This window comes from Medicago sativa, chromosome 4 (genome assembly GCF_051527215.1).
Source record: "Medicago sativa cultivar Bolivia chromosome 4, Bolivia_mono, whole genome shotgun sequence".
Taxonomy (NCBI): domain Eukaryota; kingdom Viridiplantae; phylum Streptophyta; class Magnoliopsida; order Fabales; family Fabaceae; genus Medicago; species Medicago sativa.
Window position 1 is genome coordinate 92685263 of NC_140752.1, and position 22067 is coordinate 92707329.

At 33.5% G+C, this 22067-nt stretch overlaps 1 protein-coding gene and 2 pseudogenes across 3 annotated transcripts; all 3 read right to left on the reverse strand.

Moving 5' to 3' along the window:
• Positions 1 to 389: 389 nt before the first annotated feature.
• LOC146933854 (RING-H2 finger protein ATL78 pseudogene) lies at positions 390 to 1153 on the reverse strand (annotated as a pseudogene).
• Positions 1154 to 3489: 2336 nt separating this feature from the next.
• Positions 3490 to 8496, reverse strand: LOC146933855 (uncharacterized). 3 transcript variants are annotated; one of them, XM_085705628.1, is made up of 8 exons: positions 8339 to 8496; positions 5865 to 6509; positions 5529 to 5773; positions 5234 to 5446; positions 5046 to 5138; positions 4855 to 4956; positions 4402 to 4749; positions 3490 to 3771 (listed from the first exon to the last, which is right to left on the reverse strand). In XM_085705628.1, exons 2-8 carry the CDS (start codon positions 6505 to 6507, stop codon positions 3688 to 3690), a joined length of 1728 nt encoding a protein of 575 aa, XP_085561754.1. In that variant the 5' UTR covers positions 6508 to 6509; positions 8339 to 8496; the 3' UTR covers positions 3490 to 3687. The 3 variants fall into 3 exon arrangements, with proteins under 3 accessions (XP_085561754.1, XP_085561753.1, XP_085561752.1); XM_085705627.1 differs by lacking the exon at positions 8339 to 8496 and adding an exon at positions 6742 to 7341; XM_085705626.1 differs by lacking the exon at positions 8339 to 8496 and adding an exon at positions 6666 to 7341.
• A 9586-nt stretch (positions 8497 to 18082) lies between these two features.
• LOC146933856 (RING-H2 finger protein ATL78 pseudogene) lies at positions 18083 to 18972 on the reverse strand (annotated as a pseudogene).
• Between the last annotated feature and the right edge of the window lie 3095 nt (positions 18973 to 22067).

Here is a 22067-nt window from a genome sequence, read left to right on the forward strand (position 1 = left end):
CATAGTCACATATCACAAGTATTTAATACGAAGTTAACAGATCAGAAAACAACCATAATATTCCTACTTGTAGTCATTTATATTACCTTCCAAAATCTTGTATTCGATCTTTGTTCTTGATTTTTTTTTTCTATTCAAAATTGAATAATTTACTTTTTGGCTTTGTCGGGGTTCTTTAGGTTTCACCAGTTTGGTGTTTGTCTTTAAGGTTACCCCACTTCATACACATATTTACTTTTTCATATATAGTTTAAGATCAGCTTATTCTCAACATCGGAATGCTTATAAGATTATGAATTCATTGGATGATATATGTGATCTTCCAGACAAATTCTATCCTCTAGATTTTAGTGAACAAGCGAAAACTAATTTGAAATTGCACTCAAAATTTTAATTAATGTATATATAAATTTATATATGGAGTCAAACTAAAGCAACTAAAAGTTTCAAACTATAAATGACCATTTATCTACTTTCTTCCCTATAGTTACATTCAAAAGCTTCATGGTCTAGTGGCTGAATCCTAATAATAGTTTCTGGCACCGGCAACATAGGTGGCGGTGCTTCCGATCCAACAATCTTTCGACAAGTCTCAAGGAGGCATTGTCTGCACTTGGGGCATGATGAATGTGCTTTTAGCCATTTGTCGATGCAACGAACATGGAAACCATGATTGCATTTAGGCAAAATGTGCACCTTTTCACCTTTCGTGAATTCCGAGAGGCATATAATACACTCTGTATCCAAACTTGGTAGTTTCAACTCAGTTGAATAACTTACTGTTGGGAATGTCTTGAGAGCTTTCTTCTTGATTCCTTTGTTGACCAATTGAGGTGGATTGTTGTTGCTTGAACTCGAAGAAGAGTCGTTGTTGAGAGCTACATTTAAAAATCTTAAGGCACGCCTTATGATGAAGTTTAATGCAAGAGAGCAAATAAGAGCACACAATAGAACTGCAAGTATCATCACAACATTTGCATCAAGTACACGAATTCCAAAATATGAGTTAGTTGAATTGTGGTTTTGTGTGAGAACAGGGGACGTTGTTGGTGATTGATGATCAATTGGATTTTGGAAGAGCAACCTTCTTGTGTGAGATTCAACAAGAAGCTCATGGAGAAGAGGTAAAAGTAAAGGAAGTAGAAGCATACATATTTTTTTGAATAAGTTAGTTAATTAGAGCTTGAGGGTTTGTTGTTATTGCATAATGAAGATAATAGTAAAGACACTAGTGATAATAACCCTAGTTAGAGTTAGCTTGCGCCCCAAGTTATCTAGGGATAGTTAGAATACAGCTTGTAAATGATAGATATTATGGACATTCACTTGTCTATATAAGTTGTACTCTTGCTTCATTCACATGTAATGAGAATTAATTCATTCATTTGTTTCATTCATAATATGGTATTATGGACATCTCTCTCACCAGAGATTGTCACATATGCATTCTATGTACCCTTCAATTTCCTGTAATAATAAAGATGTTTGTGACATATGTCACTTGGCAAAGCAAAGAAAACTGCCCTTTACTCCAAGCATTTCTATTGCTTCTGCTAAATTTGAATTGCTCCATTTTGACATTTGGGGTCCTTTAGCCATTTCTTCTGTCCATAACCATAAATATTTTCTCACCATTGTAGATGATTTTAGTAGATTTGTTTGGATCATTCTACTTAAAAGTAAATATGATGTATCCATTCATGTTAAGAACTTCATTACCATGATTCATACCCAATATAACATCACACCTAAAACTGTTAGGTCAGATAATGGTCCTGAATTTCTTCTCCCTGAGTTTTATGCCTCTAAAGGTATTATTCACCATAGGTCTTGTGTTGAAACACCACAACAAAATGCCAGAGTTGAAAGAAAACATCAACATATCCTTAATGTGGCAAGAGCTTTATTATTTCAATCTAAACTCCCTAAACAATTTTGGTGTTATGCAGTCAGTCATGCTGTGTTTCTTATCAACAGAGTTTCTACTCCTTTACTTGACCATAAAACACCCTATCAACTCTTATATGATTCTTTACCTGACCTGAAACTCTTTAAAGTTTTTGGTTCCTTGTGCTATGCCTCAACTCTTATGTCTCACAGATCCAAACTTGACCCTAGAGCCAGAAAATGTTGTTTCTTAGGTTACAAGTCAAGCTTCAAAGGTTCTGTCCTTTTTGATCTACACTCTAAGGAAATTTTCATTTCTAGACATGTCATTTTTCATGACAACATTCTTCCATATCCATCTTCTTCTCATCAACCTTCAGATTACTTTCCCTTTGACTCACATCCTTCAGACTCTTCCCATGACTCTCCTGAATCCACCTTTGTTGATTCTCACATTGAATTTCCACAACCATCCTCTTCCCCTCCTATTGTTGATACTTCCACTCAACCTTTACAAAGAGTTTCTTCCAGATGCAGACAGCCACCACCACATCTTAAAGATTACATATGCCAATCATCTGCATCACCTTCTTTTCTTACTAATAAATTTGTTTATCCTATTCCCCATTATTTGTCTTATAATAAATTGTCTAATGATCATCTTCATTTTGCTTTGTCTCTTACCACTCACACTGAGCCCAAAACATATACTGAGGCTAGCAAATTTGAATGTTGGAACAAAGCCATGGAGACTGAACTCTCTGCTCTTGAACAAACTGGTACTTGGAAATTGGTTGATTTACCACCAGGAGTCAAACCAATAGGCTGCAGATGGGTGTACAAGATCAAGCATCATGCAGATGGTTCCATAGAAAGATTCAAGGCACGTTTAGTTGCTAAAGGGTACAATCAAATTGAAGGTTTGGATTACTTTGATACATATTCACCTGTTGCCAAACTCACAACTGTCAGACTCATTATTGCTTTGGCCTCTATGCATCATTGGTTCATTCACCAACTTGATGTTAACAATGCTTTCCTTCATGGTGAGCTGCAAGAAAATGTGTACATGCAGCTTCCACCAGGCACTACAAAAAAACGCGTTTATTCCGGCGGCTAAAAAATGCATGTTCTGGCGGTTTTAGCCGCCACTATGTTCAATTCTGGCGTTTTAAAAACTGCCGAAATTTTGTCTGCCACAATGTTTAAAGCGGCAGTTTTTAGGTAGCCGCCGTTTTGTAGCTGGTTTAAAGTGGCGGTTATTTAAATGTTTAAAACGGCAGTTTCAAACGCCATTATATACTTTATTGTGAGAAAACCAATAGGTGTTTATGGCATTTTTGACCGCCGTAACATACGGAAAATACCGGCGGTTTCAACCGCCACAAATTACTCCTAGGACCTACGCAAATAGTGGCAGGTCTAACCGCCACAATTTACTTCTTATATTTAATAATTGAACTGCCACAATTGACATAAAAAACGCCACAATGCTCAAAAAATTGAAATAATATTTTTATATTGGTAGAAAGATGAAATGTTTCTATAATATTAGTATTTCATAGGAATAAATAATTTTATATTTCTATTTTTTGAACAAAATTAAAGGACAAATAAATTTTGAACATTGTCATTGATATTTATAATTCAATTCAAGTGGAGTTTGATACAGATATCCATTCTCAAAATAAACAAGTCTCTAAACATAAAGTTAGAGAAACCATTGCCACCATCTTTAGCTATTCTCAAAATAACAAGTTTCAAAACATAAAAATGACTAGACAACTGTTGACACTAAAATTAGGACTCTCCATGTGCATTGCTTGCATCTGATGATCTAGTTATGTCATTAGGTGTTGAAGATTCACTTCCTACATTTGATGCCTGCAAAAAATATTACGATTGTTAAACCAAACTAAGCAAGAAGATATTGCCAATTCAACAACCTAAGCAAAGTAAAAGTTATTATCAAAGTAAAAGATTCAAAGTCAGTATTATCCAAAATCAATTTTTCATAATTGATGAATATAAAGATTGATGATGAAAAACTTAGAGAAATGCATCTAAACCAAGCTCCAAGTCAAGTTAATGTCCAGCATGATTTTGAATATGACTTAGAAAGAAAGGATGATGCCACACATGAGGGACGTCATGATTTTGAAGCTTTACTTGATGAATACGGTATTATAATTCTTCCCTATGAATATTTAACTTATTTTTTGGAAAACTTTCCCCATGAATTTCTAAGCATACTTTTATGTGTATGTAACTATTGTTATGTGTGCATGTTCAGTAATTAGATAAAATCACGAGTGCCTCTTTTTTCTTCTAATTAATCTCATCCCCTTTACCAAAATTAGCAGTATTGATTTCATTAGCCCAATGTTAGCATTCAGATCCATTTTATAAAATTTCATCAAATAATATCAATGCTTCCAAAGCTTAATGTAGCGCCAGTACTACTCCAGAAAGACACATGCATAAAATCAGAAAGGCATTGAGTAGTTGTTATACCAGTGGTGTATCATTGGGAAATAAGGCTGCAGCTAACTCTGCTGGCAGTGAACCACCTTCCTTCGCTTTAATGTAGCCAACAAGTGCTGTCATTTGAGCCTCCATAGTTGCAAGTTTTTGGTTCACCAATGAAGAACTGCCGCTTGAAGTACTACCACGGGAAGAACCAAACTCCATACCACTAAGTCGTGTGGTAGTACGCTTAAAAGCAAGAGTAGGAACCACTCCCATGCCCATTCCTCGAACACGGCCAGAATGCTCTTTTCCAAATATCTTGCCAACAACATCATTTGGAGAAATTTCAGAATAAGCATCGGGGTTTTCAGCAATATGATTGCAAATTTTCTCCTACAAACCAAATAATAAATAACCAATGAATAACATTCATTTCCTTCAATTCGAAAACAAGGAACATAAATTTAAAATAAATTGGGAGGTAGATTATCAATTTACCCCTATCTTCTTAGCTTCTTCATTCACATACTTCCCATCTGCATTTTTGTGGGTCATATCCCACATTGGACCCCGACCGACAGGCTTACCAGCCTCAAGAGTCTAAAACAAATAAAGTATAATTATGAATCGAATAACTTAATAGTCAACTTAAACAAGAATTAACTACATATAGCAATAAACAAACATACTAGGATATGTCTTTTCCTCGCGAAAGTCATGGCACCGCACGTATGAGGAAAAATTTGTTTCTTTCTCACTTCTTTGTTTCTTTTGCACATTTCCTATACATGTGAGAGTATATTACTTTCTATGATTTAACAACTGATTATTTAAAAAAACACTATTCAATATATAATGAAAAATGAAGTACATATACCATTGTCTCGGGTTTCAAGCGATATTCAACAAATTTTACCCAATGGTCCAAGGGAACATCCTTAGGTTTGTTGTTGACAATTTCATTCTTGCTCAAAGTTGGATCAAAGTTATCATCAAATAGTTTAAGTCTATACTCTCTCCACTTTTTGCCAATTGAACCCTCAATATATCTTTTAGCTAGATCTTCAACTTCATTGAAACAGAATCGACGCTTCAAATAACAAGATTGTTAGTTAATTACAATTTTACAAAGACAAACCATAAAAACATAAGTAGAGTTAAAATTATTTTACCTCAAAGAGGTCTTTCCATTGTGTCTCAAAATAATCAGCTGGCATATCTGACCACTTATCCAAACTTATAGGAAAAAAGGGACTATGTGTTGCTAGTAATCCACATACTCCAGAAAGCAAACCAGCAGCCTCTCCAATAGGTGAATGTTGGTCATCAAAATCCACAATGACTCGCAATCCATCAGGCAAGTTATTGATGTCCTTAACCATCAAATGGAGTTTTCGAATTGCATCATTCTCTTCATCTGTTGAGATATAAATGTTATGTAATTAAAAATATATGTAAACAAGAGACAACACAAGACTAAATCAATTTATATCGATATATAAGCATACCTAGTGCATCTACAGACCAATAATGGGTAGATGCTCGTCCAACTCTACGTCGAGGACGTGCGGCCATTGGTTGCGCAGATTGCGACGTTAGATTGGGTGGCTGAACTGGTACATTAGCTTCATGTTGTGAGGAAGTTAGATTGGGTGGCTGAACTGGTACATTAGATTCATGTTGTGAGGAGGTTTGATTGGGAGGCTGAACAGGTGCATTAGCTTCACGTTGCAAGCGTGTTTGATTTGGTATTTTAGAGGATATACTTGCAGCAACCAGTGTAGGGGATTCATTTTGTGATCCATGTGGAGCATGAGTTTGATCATTGGGGGCAGATACAACCTGTGTAGTGTGTGCAACCCGTGTAGAGCGTACAATCCTTTGTTGTGTAGATTGCAAGGATGTTTGATTGTGTGGCTGAACTGATACCTTTGCTCCACGATGTGAACTTCGAACCTCTTCTACCCTTTGTTGTGTAGATTGCAAGGATGTTTGATTGTGTGGCTGAACTGATGCCTTTTCTCCACGATGTGAACTTCCAACCTCTTCTTGTGGATGTCGTGAGGAAGTTAGATTGGGGAAAGATGCACCATGTGAAGAGCTCTCGTTTGATACTTTAACAAAATTCTTTATCCTCCTATGCTTTGGCATTGCTGCATATGTAAATTAAAGAAATCAGTAACAAATAATTTAAATAATTATAATGCTACCAAATTTTAATAATCATTGATGATGAATTAAGATATAGCATTTTTTTCATTGAGAAGGCAAAATATAATTCTCGACGGGAATAAGCAAGGCGCACTAACCCGCGGTTGGGAAAAAATATACAATAGATGCCGCATTTATACGGAACATCCACACACCATAAAAAACAACCCAAACCTAAAGTGGCGTCGAACAATGAGGCTGTTATATACACGACGACTAACATGCATACCACCGCCTCAAAAACGAGCACCCAAACCCCTGTACAACTAACAGCAAGCGCTGCACAGGTTTGCACCAGCAGCACACACACACCAGCGCTGGATCACAGTGCCTGCAAGGACAGAACAGAACCGTAGACCCTTCAAGCAGCACTGTCGTATCAGCCCAACACCCAAACAGAAGACCCCCTTGCAGCCAATCCTACCTCCTTCCCACCCTATTGAGACACCAAATTGGATCCCAACACCACTCGTAGAAAAGACACACCGGGAACTTCGTCCTACTCAAAATCCACCTCCACGATAGCACTTTGATCTCTTCGACCACCTCTTCCACCACATAACTTTTCCGGTGAAAAATGCCATCATTCCGGACTTTTCACAAGAGCCATAAAGGTACAAAAAGGCAAGTGACAAATAGTGAGGACAGAAGACGCACAAATGATTCAAATACAACCTCTTAAGGTTCCACATAAGTTCAAGACAATGTTTTAAAGTTTTGAGCTATCACAACCCTTATAGGTCCAGAGTTATTCATTTTACAATCCATTTGAGAATTGAGATTCTAAAATATGACACTATCTAGAAAGCTAACAGATGGGCCATCACTTCAGTTCAAGGGTTTCACATCATATAGTTTAGATAATAACAAAACTAGGACAAAACCACAAAACCTGAATAATACTAAAATAATTTGCTGTCTTATGGTATCTGAAGAAATAATTAGTACATGAATATGTACAAGTTAATCAATGTACATATTTGATATTAATGAGTACATGATTTACATATAAATAATTAGCTATGCAAAATCAAACTATATTATTCCTTCAAGCGACACTTAACATCTCTATAGTGTAACACTGACTTTCAGGTATTTGTTATGAGTTGTTGCATCAGGATCATGTTTTGTGTGCTAGCAATTTTGCAGAATCATGTCATCTTTGTTTAATAATACACATAAAAAAAACACTTGCACAAATAACATATTGAGAGCTTTGAAATTTCAAATAATTAATTTATTAAACTAATTTCAAAACAAAAACAAAACAAAGATGAGGGTTATTCAAACAAAACAAAAACAAAAAATCAAAAACAAAAACCAGGAAATCATCAATCATATAATCAAAACTGGACTTTATTATCAAAAGTGAACCTTATTAATCAACTAAAAAGAAGAATAATACAAAGATGAGGGTTTGGGTATTTCAGAATCAGCAAACGAAGATGGGTTTGAGTCAAAGATTGAGGAATCCATGGGTTTGAGGTTCCAGATTGGGTTTTAAATCGAAAATATATCAATAATAAACATTATTTTCGATTCAATTTACATGATTATGAATCCATAAATCACAAACGACACAAATTGACAAACCCATGAAAAAAATCAAGACAAAACATAAACAAAAGATTGGTGCGAAATTTAACAAATTTAACAAATTAGAATCATCAAACCCTAAATAAACCAACAAAAATTTGAGAGGAATTGCGACATTGAGACAAAATGTGAAGACCAAGGTTGAAATTTGAATAGATCGAGTGAGAGAGAGTACCTGAGGAGGAAGTGAGACGGAGAGAGTCACGGAAGGGAAAGCGGTGGCCAGAAAGAGAGGACCCGAAGGATTCGCCGGTGAGAGCGACGGAAGGGAAAGCGGTGGCCAGATGGGAGAAGATGAGACGATGAGAGAGAGGACTTGAAGGAAAAAGACTGAAGCTTTTGTTATAAAATAAAATATTATGTGTTAAGAAAAAAAGAGAAAAAGAAAAGATGGAGGGATTTTTCACTCAAAACATAAAAAACAAGTTGGAGGGATTTTCTAAAATTTTAGGGAAAAAAAAAAGAGGGAAGTTAGTGCGCCAAATGTTGTGGAGTTGAAAAAATTAAAAACGTTAATACCGGCGGTCTAAAATGCCATAATAAACAAGGTTAATTGTGCCATTATATTTTGTTAATACCGGCAGTCGAAACCGCCGTAATGTACTGTAAAAAGCGGCGGCCATTAAAACTGCCGCAATACACTGGATATAGTGGCGGTTAACAGGGACCGCCGGTAAAAAACCGCCAGAATTAACGCGTTTTTTTGTAGTGAGGTATCAAATCCTCCAAACCAAATCAGGTGTGCAAACTAATTAAATCTCTCTATGGATTGAAGCAAGCAAGCAGAAAGTGGTATGAAAGATTGACTTCTTTACTTATAGCTCAAGGTTTCAAGCAAGCAAATTCAGATCACTCTTTGTTCACCAAGTCTTCATCTGAATCATTCACTATCCTCCTTGTATATGTGGATGACATTATTCTTGCTGGGAACTCACTTTCTGAATTTCAATACATCAAAGATATTCTTCACAGTTCTTTCAAAATCAAAGATCTTGGACAGTTGAAATATTTCCTTGGTTTAGAGGTTGCTCATTCTAAACAAGGCATTTCCTTGTGCCAAAGAAAGTATTGTTTAGACTTGCTTGCTGATTCAGGTCTCACAAACTCTAAACCAGTCTCCACTCCTTCAGATCCTTCTATCAAGTTACATAATGACTCCAGCCCCATGTATGAAGACATATCCTCCTACAGAAGATTGATTGGGAGATTGCTGTACTTGAATACCACTAGACCTGATATCACTTTCATCACACAACAATTGAGTCAATTCCTCACCAAGCCTACACATATCCATCATGCTGCTGCCATGAGAGTCCTCAGATACCTCAAGAGCTGTCCAGGCAAAGGTTTATTTTTTCCCAGAGATTCCACTCTCCAACTTCTGGGTTTTTCAGATGCTGATTGGGCAGAATGTTTGGATTCTAGAAGATCAATATCAGGCCAATGCTTCTTTTTGGGCAAATCACTTATCTCTTGGCGTACTAAGAAGCAGTTGACTGTCTCAAGATCCTCTTCAGAGGCTGAATATAGAGCACTTGCAGCAGCCACTTGTGAACTGCAGTGGCTTCTCTATGTCATTCAGGATTTGCAACTTTCATGCATCAAGCCACCAGTCATCTATTGTGACAATCAAAGCGCCCTCCATATTGCAGCCAATCCTGTTTTTCATGAAAGAACCAAACATCTTGAGATAGATTGTCACTTGGTTAGAGAGAAGCTTCAAGCTGGTGTCATGAAACTGCTTCCTATCACATCTCAGGACCAAATTGCAGATTTTTTCACAAAGTCTTTGCTTCCTCAGCCTTTTCATCTTTTACTATCCAAGCTGGGATTGGTAGACATCTACCAACCTCCACCTTGTGGGGGGCTATTGCATAATGAAGATAATAGTAAAGACACTAGTGATAATAACCCTAGTTAGAGTTAGCTTGCGCCCCAAGTTATCTAGGGATAGTTAGAATACAACTTGTATATATGATAGATATTATGGACATTCACTTGTCTATATAAGTTGTACTCTTGCTTCATTCACATGTAATGAGAATTAATTCATTCATTTGTTTCATTCATAATAGTTGTTATATAAATATTGTCCTAGCATGGGGCTATAATTAAAGTTTGAATTAACTTATTATTAGTATTTGTTGCCTAGTTGCCAGTTAATTTTTTGTATTTCTTTTTTTCCTCCACTGATCACTATGTCTTCCTGTATATTGTTTAATTTAATTTGGCTTTATAATCAAGTAGGGTCCATTTTAATTCCACAAATCACATTTTCTTGATAAATAAAATCATAACACATATGTTAGATATCATAGGAGATTGCTGCTGTTTCCCGCTAAACAAAGGACCCAGCGAGCTCATAAAGGAATAGTAAAGAGATGAGTTGATGTTGCACTAACACTTTTTTTTTGTGTTAGGGGTTTTTTCATATTTTTATGTCTTGTCCATACCAACTGAGTTAAGCTTACGATGACAATATTTAATAAATCCTTTGATGATAAGTGTCGTATTTTCATCAAATAGATAAAAAAAACTGAAAAAGAGAATGTGTCATTTCAATACCTAGTCACATACCACAATAATATTAAAATTACAAAACTCATTAGTGTGAAATTATACAGATAAGAAAATAACCATAATATTTTCCTTCAAAAAAAACCATAATATTTCTACTTGTAGTTCATTTATATTATATCGTTCTCCGAAATCTCGTGTTCGATCTTTCTTCTATTTTTCAAAATTAAATAATTTACTTGTTGGCTGTATTGGTTTCTTTCTTTTTATTTCACTGGTCTGGTCTTCGTCTTTAAGGTCGCCCCATTATACGGTTGATTCGTAGCTTTTTAATTTGTCTTTAAAGATTTCATTAAAAATCAGAATCTATTTTGCGTTTGTTTATCGTCGTAAAAATCATTTTTTTGAAACAAATAATTTAGGGTGCATTTGTTTCGGTTTTAAAAAAAAATAGATTTTGAGTTAAAAGAATATAAAGATTTTTTTTAGAGATTTTTAAAAAAATCTAAAGCTATTTCTGTTTGTTTACTATAAAAAAAAAATTCATTTTTCAAAGATATGAAGCTCTTACACTTGAGTTCCTTATGATTAGAAAAAAAAATAAATAGATTTTGAAAAAGCTACTTGAAATAACTTTTCATTTTGAGGCTAAAAATGATATTTTTAAAAAAATGAATTTTTTAAAAATCTAAAACAAACACTACAAAAATAAAAAAAGTGATTTTTTTAGATCAAAAAATAGATTTTTTTTCAAATAAAATCCAAGACAAACGGGCCCCTAGTTTATTTGGATACAACTATATAGAAGGGATTTTTTGTTACAAAATTAGTTCAATCTTTTAAATTTTTTTTTCCTCTCTCCTATAAAAAAAATCTATTATTTGAGAAGCTGCCCTTAACAGCTTCTCATTTGAAGATGTTTTTAGATTTTTTTAGATTCTGATTTTTTTTTAAAAACTATAACAAACGGATTCAACATTCTTAAAAGTGATTATTTTTTAAAAAAAAGTAATTTTTTTTCTTAAAAAAGCTATAACAAACGGGTTCTTACAATCCATATAATTATATGTCTCACAACGAACTGATCCAAAAGTTTAGAATTTGACTTCATAGTAAATTCGTTGAATTTCGTTAATGCATCAAATGAGTTGACTTTGAACCAAAAATTAAGTTTATTAAAAAATTGAGTCGAACTTAAGTTACTTATAGTTTGATTCATTTGATTCATAAGTTGACTGATTATATATGTAGATGTGTTTGTGTGCGCGCGTGCGTGCATTTGTGTGAAATTACATGTACTAATTTCAGTGTGCTTTTTTTATACTATTGTTTTTGGTTCTTTATAACTTGCTATGTGTTTAGTTTTATATATTTATTTGGATATTTTTGCATGCATAAACTTTGTATTAGTGTGTTCTTTAAACAATATAGGTTGTGATAACTTTTACTTTAATTCAGAACTTTTCTTTTTAAAAAAAAAATTAAAATGTCAATGATTCATAAGTTGACTGATTATATGTATATGTATTTGTGCGCGCGCGTGCATGCATTTGTGTGAAATTACATGTACTAATTTCAGTGTGCTTTTTTATATTATTGTTTTTGGTTCTTTATAACTTGCTATGTGTTTAATTTTATATATTTATTTGGATATTTATGCATGCATAAACTTTGTATTAGTGTGTTCTTTAAACAATATAGGTTGTGATAACTTTTTACTTTAATTCAGAATTTTTCTTTTTAAAATAAAAATTAAAATGTCAAAGATATAATTTTACTTTTTTACTTTCTTGATAAAAAAAAAAAAGATTTTGAGTTATGTGATTTGAGAAGACGAGCTGAATCTACCAAGTCAAATCGAGTTGCTCATGAACTTTAAACAACCCGAACTCGAGCTAAATAAGATGTTTGTTTCAAACCTGAGTCGAGTTTTTAACCGAACTGATTTTTATCGTGTTGAGTCAAATTTGACTCATTTCTTGCCCTATTCAGGAGGAATTCATACAAGAACCATACCACTTCACTCATGTTAAGGAATATTCTGTATCTTTTTAGTTTTTGTTAAATAAAAGATTTAAGGGACTAACTTTGAAGGTGGTGATATACAGTGACTCAAGTAATTTTTCTCTTTACTGTTTTGGCATAATTTTAAAATTTTAGATTGTTTTCTAACTTCAATGATACAAAGGCTACTTACCTGGGTGAATATCCATCAAAGCCTGCTCCCTTATTTGGTACATCTCTGCTATAGATAATTGGATACAATTTTCCTTTTAGGTCAAATGTATTCAAGGAAGTACCCTAAACATGAAGCAAAAATATTAATGTTGGTGATTATCTATTTGCCTTGCATCAATTGCATCCTTGAGATTTCCTGACTTCATCAAATTGTTAATCCATTTGTCCAAACATCCCCGGTCCATGAAAAAATCATTATTGGGAAACTTTCCACTTACCAAAACACCAAGAATAACACCAAAACTATATATGTCACTCTTAAGTCTTATCACTACCGCGTCCGTATTGGTTATACTATGGCGCCATATATCCCAATATTGCAGAGGCGTGATCAACACTTCTATGAGTTTGAGCACCAAACATTGTTATTGTAAGTCTAAAATTTGTAATCTTAGCTTCCATATCATTATCAAGTAGAATATTAGTAGGCTTGAGATCTCGATGAATTATGCGCGAATTATGGCTCATGTGGATGTATTCTAGGCCATCCACGATACCAACTGCAATCTTATACCTTGACAACTAGTCAAACTCCTTTTCTCCTTTTTCAAATTTTTTTCAACATATTGTGCAAACTCCCATTCTTGATGTACTCGTACACCATGTAATGACTGTCAAATCTACAAATATGAACCAACAATGGTATAACGTTCCGATGTCGAATCAGACCAACAGTGGTAATCTCCGAATTAATTTTTTCCAAAACCAACCCATTTGCGTCTATAACCGTGTTAATCTTTAATTTCATGAAGTTTAGAATTTACACCAATTCCTAAATAATTCACCAGTGCTCGACTACATGTGTGTGTATGTTTGTGTGCGCACGTGCGTGCAATTGTGTGAAATTACATGTACTAGTTTCAGTGTGTTTTTTATATTATTGTTTTTGGTTCTTTATAACTTGTTATGTGTTTAGTTTTCTATATTTATTTGGATATTTATGCATGGATAAACTTTGTATTAGTGTGTTCTTTAAACAATAAAGTTGTGATAACTTTTATTTTAATTCAATATTTTTCTTTTTAAAATAAAAATTAAAACGTCAAAGATGTAATTTTACTTTTTTGATAAAAAAAAAAGATTTTGAGTTATGTGATTTGAGAAGACGAGCTGAACCTAACGAGTCAAATTATGAGCTGAACCTAACTTTAAACAAACCGAACTCGAACTAAATAAAATGTTTGTTTCAAACCCGAGTCAAGTTATAAACTGAACCGACTTTTATCGTGTTGAGTCAAATTTGACTCATTTCTAGCCATATTCAGGAGGAATTCATACAAGAACCTTACCACTTCACTAATATTATGGAATATTGTTTATCTTTTTAGTTTTTTCAGACTTTTGTTAAATAAAAGATTTAAGGGACTAAATTTGAAGGTGGTGATATATAGTGACTCAAGTAATTTTTTTCTCTTTACTGTTTTGGCATAATATTAATATCTTACATTGTTTTCTAACTTCAATGATACAAAGGCTACTTACCTGGATGAATATCCAGCAAAACTTGCTCCCTTATTTGGTACATCTCCGCTATAAATAATTGGATACAATTTTTCTTATAGGTCAAATGTATTCAGGGAAGTACCCTAAACATGAAGCAAAAATATTTCCATCATTACTAATGTTGCAATTATTATATATATAATGAGAAATTATAATAGAATATTCACATAATCAACCTACACACCAAATTAAATTATCTTACATATAAAAAATGAGAACGTTGTGTGACTTTTTATTTTTTAGTACTAGAAGATGAAATAATGTATGCTATACCCATTTTATAGAAATTATGATTTGCCTCATAAATTTTGTTATTTCCTATTTTAACCTTGGTAACAAATTAAATTTCCTGTCTAAGGTGCTTGCAACCACAATATTCACCACAGATGCACAATTTGGACCTGAGTTCCTTGCTCATAGTACAATTAGTATCCCCTTATGTATTGAATGGAATGCTCCAATTGATATTCCATCTCTAAAAATATATGTTTTCAGTTGTGTTTCCTCCAATTGAGACTGATATTATGTCATTGTCGACCCCATCAACAATGGCAACTTCAAATGCAACGAGGATGTCTACATCATCACATCCATCAGACCAACATACTTTATAAACAACGATTCATGTTGATGAAGCTCCGCCTTTTATTGTTCCTTTTCTGAGGCCAAACATATTTGCTATGCTAACTGGGTTCCCAACCGCTGTTGATGTTGTATGTGTCCCATGCTCACTTGTATCTCCAAGAGATACAATATTTTCCTTGAAGAAGCCTTATGGATAATAACTTTTATAGTATCTAGCTCTAATTAATTTGCCACAAAAAATTAACTAACATTAGCATTTTGGCCAGAGTTATATAGTTGTCACAATCACGGTCGTAGAATGAAGACTAGATTGCTCGACTTGTTGCATTTGAAATCAATAGCTTGACAAGTGCATTTCCATTTTCTAGGTGGTGAGCTCAATCCTTCAACATTGATTGAAACTGGAAGATTCTGGCCAAATTCCAGAATCAATCACTCTAATGATAATGTCACTTTCAGAATGTGCCCTATCCACAAATAATGGCAAGCCAATAAAATCCCACGATCTTGTGGTAAGGACACATTCTGAAAGACATACACCACTCCATCATGTTCTACAGCACCAATTTTCTTAGTTAACAAATATACAAATATTAATTAAGGATGAAAGATAGCTCATTTTTCAATAGAAAAATAAATAGCATGTACACACTAGCTATTTTATTAGCTTCATCCTCTGTCAATTCCATAACAAAGCCACTAAAACTACGTTTGTAGTGCTTGAGTACAGACTTGGGCGTTGGGTTGCTGAAGTTGTGAATAGAAAAAAAGAGGTAAGATAGAGCTAGAATATTCCTGGCTAAATTGCATCTAATTTTTTTATATTTCGAATGCAAGAACCGTGAACGAGAATACACTGCCGATGACAATACATAACCTACAATCATTGAAAAATAATAGCTTCTGCCTCTTCTCTTTGGGAGGTCAAAGTCGTGAAACTGTTCAACATCCAAAGTCGTCAAACTGCCTCTTCTGTTTAACCGAAAATTAAGTTCGTTTAAAAATCGAGCCGAACTTAAATTATATATAGTTTGATTTATTTGATTCATAAGTTGACTTGATTATATGTATATGTATGTTTGTGTGTGTGCGTGCGTACGTTTGTGCGAACTAATTTTAGTGTGCTTTTTATATTATTGGTTTTGGTTCTATATAACTTGCTACGTGTTTAGTTTTTCTATATTTATCAAATAGTCTAATAACTAGATTCACATACTATAAACAGAGAAGTGGGTAATCCGAAATTCGAACTCTGGGCCCGGTATATCAATGTCCATGGAGCTACCGAGCTCCACTTACATGGCATATTAACAAATAGTCTTAGTTAAAAAAAACCACAAAGCAACAATTTATTCAAATAACTCTTAAAATTGGTTGAAAACTAGGGGTGGGCAAAAATAACCAAAATCCATTTTGAACCGGTTAACCGAACCGAACCATATCAAAATTAACTGAACCATTTAACCAATTCTCGAACCGAACCATTATTTTGATAACAATTCACTAACCGAACTGAACCGTTAGTAACCACAATTATCCGAACCGAACCAAACCGAACCATTAAGCATATCTATTTAAAAACAATTTATTTTAAAAAACAATTTATTCAAAACAACTTATTTTAAAATAAATTCTTTTATGCAAAACAACTTATTTTAAAATTAAATTATTCAAAACAACTTATTTATGCAAAACAACTTATTAGGATCTCATTTTCCAAAATAACTTATTAGAAACAGCTTATTTATGCAAAACAACTTATTAGGATCTCTTTTTTCAAAACAACTTATTTATGCAAAACAACTTATTATGATCTCTTTTTTCAAAACAACTTATTCAAAACAGCTTATTTACACAAAACAGCTTATTACGATCTCTTTTTTCAAAAAAAACTTATTCAAAATAGCTTATTTACGTAAAACAACTTATTAGGATCATTTTTTACAAAATAACTTATTCAAAACAGCTTATTTACGCAAAACAGCTTATTAGGATCACTTTTTTCAAAAAAAACTTATTCAAAACAGCTTATTTATGCAAAACAGCTTATTACGATCTCTTTTTTCAATATAACTTACTCAAAACCGCTTATTTACACAAAACAGCTTATTACGATCTCTTTTTTCAAAATAACTTATTCAAAACAGCTTATTTACGTAAAACAGCTTATTAGGATCACTTTTTTCAAAATAACTTATTCAAAACAGCTTATTTATGCAAAACAGCTTATTACAATCTCTTTTTTCAAAACAACTTATTCAAAACAGCTTATTTATGCAAAAACAGCTTATTAGGATATACATTTTCAAAACAACTTATTCAAAACAGCTTATTTACGCAAAACAGCTTATTAGGATCACTTGTTTCAAAATAACTTATTCAAAACAGCTTATTACGATCTCTTTTTTCAAAATAACTTACTCAAAACAGCTTATTTACGCAAAACAGCTTATTAGGATCACTTTTTTCAAAATAACTTATTCAAAACAGCTTATTTATGCAAAACAGCTTATTACGATCTCCTTTTTCAAAACAACTTATTCAAAACAACTTATATATTTATGCAAAAACAACTTATTAGGATATACTTTTTCAAAACAACTTATTCAAAACAGCTTATTTACGCAAAACCTAGCTAAAGATTTACAATTATAACACTGCATGAAGAGTTACAATTATAACAAAGTAAATTAACTCAGTATTAAAGATAGACATGCTTGTTCCAAATTTGTTATCCATCAAGAACCTAATATATTCGTTTTGCATTGTTTTCATTGGCTTTCGGTAAATATGTTAACGGATTTGAGTCAACTTGATCAATTTGATGACTCAACCCAACCCAAAGTGTTTAGTTTAGTTTCTTTTTTGTAGTTTAGGTCGAAGCTGAACCAACCCAATCAAATCTAAGAGAGACAATAAGTTTGACCTGTTGAAAGATATAAATTTTAGGGTCTTACATATGCCACCATTTGATATAATAAAAAACTTGTTGGTTGATACCACAAATGTAATTTTAACTAAGCTTTAGTTTTATTTTGTTGCTTTCATTCTTCTTTCTTTTCCGACAAACAAAAAATAATAATTGTTCAGCACAAGATATGTATTCTCGGTTCAAAACATCAAATAATTGCACAATAAGTTTTATTGGAAAAAAATGAATTCAAAACTTTAAATAAAGTATATTTCTACATTTGAGGTCAAAGTAAAGCAAATAAAGTTTCTTGCTCAACCATAATTAGCTTATATTTCCCTATAGTTACGCTCCAAAGCTTCAGGTTCTAGTGGTTGGATCGTTATAATAGTTTCTGGCACTGGCAACACAATTGGTTGCACCTGCGACCCACCAATCTTCTGACAAGTTTCAAGAAGGCACTGTCTACACTTGGGACATGATGAGTGTTCCTTTAGCCATTTGTCAATGCAACGAACATGAAAACCATGGTTGCATTTAGGCAAAATGCGTATCTTTTCACCCTTCGTGAACTCTGAGAGACATATCACACACTCTGTATCCAAATTTGGAAGTTTCAACTCAGTTGAGTAGCTCACTGTGGGAAATGTCTTGAGAGCTTTCTTCTTGATTCCTTTGTTGACCGATTGAGGTGAAGGATTGCTGGTTGAACTAGAAGAGTCGTTGTTGATGGCTACGTTTGAAAACCTTAAGGCACACCTAATAATGGAGTTTAATGCAAGTGAGCAAATAAAAACACATAATATGACTGCAAGTATCATCACAACTTTTGAATCAAATTCACGAGCTCCAAAATATGAGTCTGTTGAATTATGGTTTTTTGTGGAAACAGGGGAGTTGGTTAGTGATTGATGATCAACTGGGTTTTGAATGAGTAACCTTCTTGTGTGAGATTCCACAAGAAGCTCATTGAATAGTTGTGAAGTAAAGGAAGTAGAAGCATACATGTTTTTTCTTGAGGAAGTAATTGATGAGTTAGTTAATTAGAGCTTGGGTTGTTGGTATGTTATCTTAGATGGGGTATTATATATAGGGAAGTTATACTCCTATGGTAGGATATGGTATCTTGCTTTATTAAAAGTTTGAATTTAACTATTGCTATAATTTGGCACTTAAACCCTAGTTGTTTATTACTTAAATTAAATTAGTTCCTATATGAATGCACTACATTTTTAACTCTTATCTTAAAAATTGTCCTGATGCTGCACCATCCTCGTACATGATACTATGTGTATAATATATTATGTTGCCCACTTTCCTAGCTATACCGTATTATAATATGTTTGGATCCGAAACAAATTAAATCCCTTTTGCCATATGAAATATTTGTTTTATTACAATTACAATCTTTATGCAAGTGGTTAGATTGCAATTAGTATTTAGTTTAAGAAGTCGTGATTCCTAACAACTGATCAAATTGGGAAAATGTTTAAGCTAAATTTGATCTGCAATCTAATCTAATTTAATTATCTAATATGCTAGTTCTCTACAGCTGTGCTTTTATAGGGAAAATGCTTGTGGAAAGTTTTTTTTTGTTGCTTTTTTAATTATTATTGATTTTTTTAACTTCTTGGCTTGATTATAACAATGGATTAGCACACACAGTGATTAGTAACCGCGGAAGAGAAGAAAATTTATACTAAGGTCTCGGTTTAGGTTTTCATGATTTTTTTTACCTAGGTTAATTGTTATGTTAAGTGTTAACACTTTTTCTCTTTGCCAGGATTTACACCCTCAACCTTTAACTTATTTAAACCCTCAACCAAGTAAGCTATCCATCGAAGATTTATTATATATTATTCTTTAAAAGCGATGCTTATGTGGTAGTGATACAAAAAATACCACTACTTGAATGTATCTTGATTTGTTGGATATCACTAGTGTAGTAGCTAGTGTTATTGATTCCTTGCACCTACATCCTGCGAGTGATGATAAGAGAGAAATTAAGAGAAAGGTGGACACACACAACTAGCTATATATAACTACAACTATGCATAACAACATATCTACATGTTGTCTTATAATGATGAAAAAATTGATCAACATGCATCTATTTTGTCTTCAACTAGTATTCACTTATCGAATTTGTTTTTTTAGGAGAAAGGATTCACTTTTGATATATAGGATGTTAGTTTAATTATTATAGATGTCTTAAAATTATTTGGAGATACCTCTTGACAACACTTAATTCTTTGCTAAAAGCGTTGCCATAGCCTACCTTTTAATTTGACAGTGTTTTCTTTAGAGGTTGTTGAGAGCCACAAGATGCCACGGCACCCCAAAAATGTATATATTTTTATATATACTACTACCCCAAAAACGACGCCGTTTTAGGGTTTATATACAACTCTGCTCTGCAAAGAATGGAAGAAGGCTTGAGTTGAGAAGCTCTCCTTGTTGATAAGTGTCAAATTTACTTGTTTTTCGATATATTTATAAGACATTTTTTAATTTGAAAGAATAGAAAACACGGAAATCCCCAAACTTAATAATGATCTCCCTCCGTTTTAAAGTGAGTGTCGTTTTAGCCAATTGCACACAAATTAAGGAATGGAATGAAATAATCATTAGATATAACACTTTTACTAAACTGCCCTTACTTTATAAGAAAAAGACAAACTTAAAATTGCATTGAAAATTGTGGGAGAGAAAAGTTTGAGTATTTATTGAGGGTAAAGTTGGAAGAAAAAAATTAAAGTTGTATTGGAAATGTAAAGTGACATTTGTTGGAACAAAATGTGTTTAACAATGAACCTCAAAGAGTTTTGATGATAACAAGGTATTAAAAATTGTAAATTGGACTAGCTAATATTTGTTCAAGTGTACAGGACCACAGTTAAAAAGTTACTTCATTAATTGGTTCTGAATGAGCAAATAAAGAGCAAAAGAAAATGAAGCTTAGATGATTCTGAAGGCAATACGCTCCTGAAAGTAAAAGCGCTCCTGAAGTCAAGCTGCTCCTGAAGAAATAGTGCTCCTGAAGAATAGTGCTCCTGAAGACAAGAGGTCCAGAAGCCACATTATCAGAAGCTGCATCATCAGAAGCTGCATCATCAGAAGCTGCACCTGCAGAAGCTGCCTCATCAGAAGCTGAAGATCAACTGGATTTGCAAAAGATTCAAAGATTGAAGAATCTACATTACAAAAGCTGTCTATTGGATTCGAAAACATAGCAGAAAACTAGTGGAACATTGCAACGGTCACTTCAAAGGTGTTTGAAGGCATGTGCTTGCAATTTCGGACGAAAGCGTTGACATTGTACCTCTGTACGAACTGTACAACCACCTTCTCCACTACTCTGTTTTGTGACAAGAAAACAGCTTCAGAATACGGCTTCGCCTGCAAAGATGTTCCTTTGGATAAGGAATGGATTTCAAATTTGTTCTTCATAGGACAACAACCAAATCAGGCAAAATATCATTGGTGAAAGATCAAGCTTCAACAACGACTCTTTGGTGTGCTGGCAATTTCACAACGTCTCTTTCACACCTCTATATAAAGGAGTGAAGACTTAGAGTTTTGGTAATGCAAGAACGCTGAACGAAAGACTCACAACATTTTTACAAGTGCCAAACCTCTGCTGAAATTGTTCTGCATTCACTTAGAATTTCTGTGTCTCAAAGTCATATCTTAGAAATTCTTAAGTCCATTGAGTCTGTATCTGATTTATACTGTGAGCACCTTTGATTGTATATCAAGTGTTCAACCTTAAACAATTTTCTGTGTAATTTTGTTTAGTTAGGAAGTCTCTTGCAGTTGTGCTTGAGCAGGAAGTCTCTTGATTGTGTTCTTGAGCAAAGGAAGTCTCTAGCTTGTGTGCTTGAGCAAAGGAAGTCTCTTGCTTGTGTGCTTGAGCAATTGTAATCAGATATTACTCTTAGTGAAATCTCCTTGGAAGTGCAAGGGGGACTGGACTACTTCCGGATTGTGGAAGGAACCAGTATAATTGCTTTGTGTCGTTCTTCTTCTCTCTCTCTGTTTTATTCTGCTGCATTTAGATTCTGATCATCACTTCAGAAGCTGTCTCACTTAGCTTCTGATCAGTGTGTTCAGTTTTTAGGAGAAACGAAGAATTTTTCAAAACACAATT